The sequence below is a fragment of the Colobus angolensis genome, unplaced genomic scaffold (assembly GCF_000951035.1).
Source record: "Colobus angolensis palliatus isolate OR3802 unplaced genomic scaffold, Cang.pa_1.0 Scaffold710, whole genome shotgun sequence".
In the NCBI taxonomy this organism is placed as follows: Eukaryota; Metazoa; Chordata; class Mammalia; order Primates; family Cercopithecidae; genus Colobus; species Colobus angolensis.
Genome location: NW_012120822.1, coordinates 21,079 through 22,793, shown reverse-complemented (window position 1 = coordinate 22,793; position 1,715 = coordinate 21,079). Strand labels below are relative to the sequence as shown.

General features: G+C 45.5%; 1 protein-coding gene across 1 annotated transcript in view; it reads left to right on the top strand.

Moving 5' to 3' along the window:
• Window positions 1–1,715, top strand: part of LOC105501456 (E3 ubiquitin-protein ligase HERC2-like) — an 8,858-nt gene that overhangs the window by 406 nt on the left and 6,737 nt on the right. The window contains exon 3 of the mRNA XM_011927430.1: window positions 564–661. Within this exon, the coding sequence (XP_011782820.1) occupies window positions 564–661 (98 nt within the window). The remainder of the gene's footprint in view (window positions 1–563; window positions 662–1,715) is intronic.

Here is a 1,715-nt window from a genome sequence, read left to right as displayed (position 1 = left end):
GAGTAGCTGGGACTACAGGCGCCCGCCACCTCACCCAGCTAGTTTTTTGTATTTTTTAGTAGAGACGGGGTTTCACCGTATTAGCCAGGATGGTCTTGATCTTCTGACCTCGTGATCCACCCGTCTCCGCCTCCCAAAGTGCTGGGATTACAGGCTTGAGCCACCGCGCCCGGCTCAAAATTCTTTATTAATAATAGAGTAATACCACTTATCGTGACTCATTTCACCCGTGTACAGATGGACTGGATGTCCAATTTCATTTTAATTCTAGGTGGGAATGATGGTTAGATGCTGCCGAGTGTATGAAGAAGTGTGTGAAGGCGATGTTGGCAAAGTCATCAGGCTGGACAGAGATGGATTGCATGATGTCAATGTGCAGTGTGACTGGCAGCAGAAAGGGGGTACCTACTGGGTTAGGTACATTCATGTGGAACTTATAGGTGAGCACATTCTTTGTTCAGTGCTTTTGCTTTTTCTTAGAGACAGAATTCCTATAAATGAATGCTGATTATAATGATTTGTTATTGAAATCTGTGGGCTATCCTCCACCAAGTTCTTCTCACATCAAGATTGGTGATAAAGTGCGGGTCAAAGCCTCTGTTGCCACACCGAAATACAAGTGGGGATCTGTGACTCATCAAGAGTGTGGGGGTTGTGAAAGGTAATATTATCTGGGTAATAAAATTCCTGATGTTAACTTTTTATTAACGCATGTGTACTCTGTATTTCTTTTTGTTTAAGCACACAAAAAAGAAAACAAGTGTGAGGAAAGAGATAGAGTGTTCTTTTGCTTGCCGGTGCCTTCTGCCAAAGGCTACAGAGGAACTCACCTGCAGTGAAACGGTCAGATTTATTAATATTAACTCATTGCCGTGCAGGAGAACACACACCTTGGGGAATGGGTGTCTCCATCAGAGGGAGTAAGTGAGGACTAACGAAGTTTATGTTTGGTATTTTGGGGAGGGGTTGAAGAAGCAGGGGTAATTCTAAGACAGGGTGTCTTACTAAATTTACCTAGCAGGCAGAAAGAATGGAGCCATGCTGAAGTCGTGATTGGTGTGGAAGCAGCCATTCATATCACCAGGTAGGGGACTGTGTGGTGGTGTGTGGTGGTCTGTGGTTTGGATTAGAATCGACTTCAATCATACACGGTGAAGGAGGGGTTTTGGTTGTGCCTTGATCCATCCGTCACAGAGTGGCCTTATCTGATGCTGGTGTTCTGTAAACTTGTCCTGTCAGTTCTGTGAAATGGCCTAACACTGACATTAACAGGCCAGCTCCTGACTGTCAGGACTGCTTTTTCTTTCTCCCCCGCTGACCAGGCTGGAGTGCAGTGGGGCCATCTCGGCTCACTGCAACCTCCGCCCCCAGGTTTAAGCAATTCTCCGGTCTCAGGCTCCAGAGTAGCTGGGATTACAGGTGCCCACCACCATGCCTGGCTAATTTTTGTATTTTTAGTAGAGACAGGGTTTCACCGTGTTGGCCAGGCTGGTCTCAAACTCCTTACCTATTGATCCGCCCATCTCGGTCTCCCAAAGTGTTGGGATTACAGGTGTGAGCCACCACGCCTGGCTCTCTTTTTCATGCTATATAAAAATTTAGGACTGAATTTAAGACGTGGAGATGTGCTAATGATGGGAATTAGGAACTGGAAACAATTCTCAGATTATATTTAATATGATACTATTGAGATTCCAAATCAAATCCGTGGCACA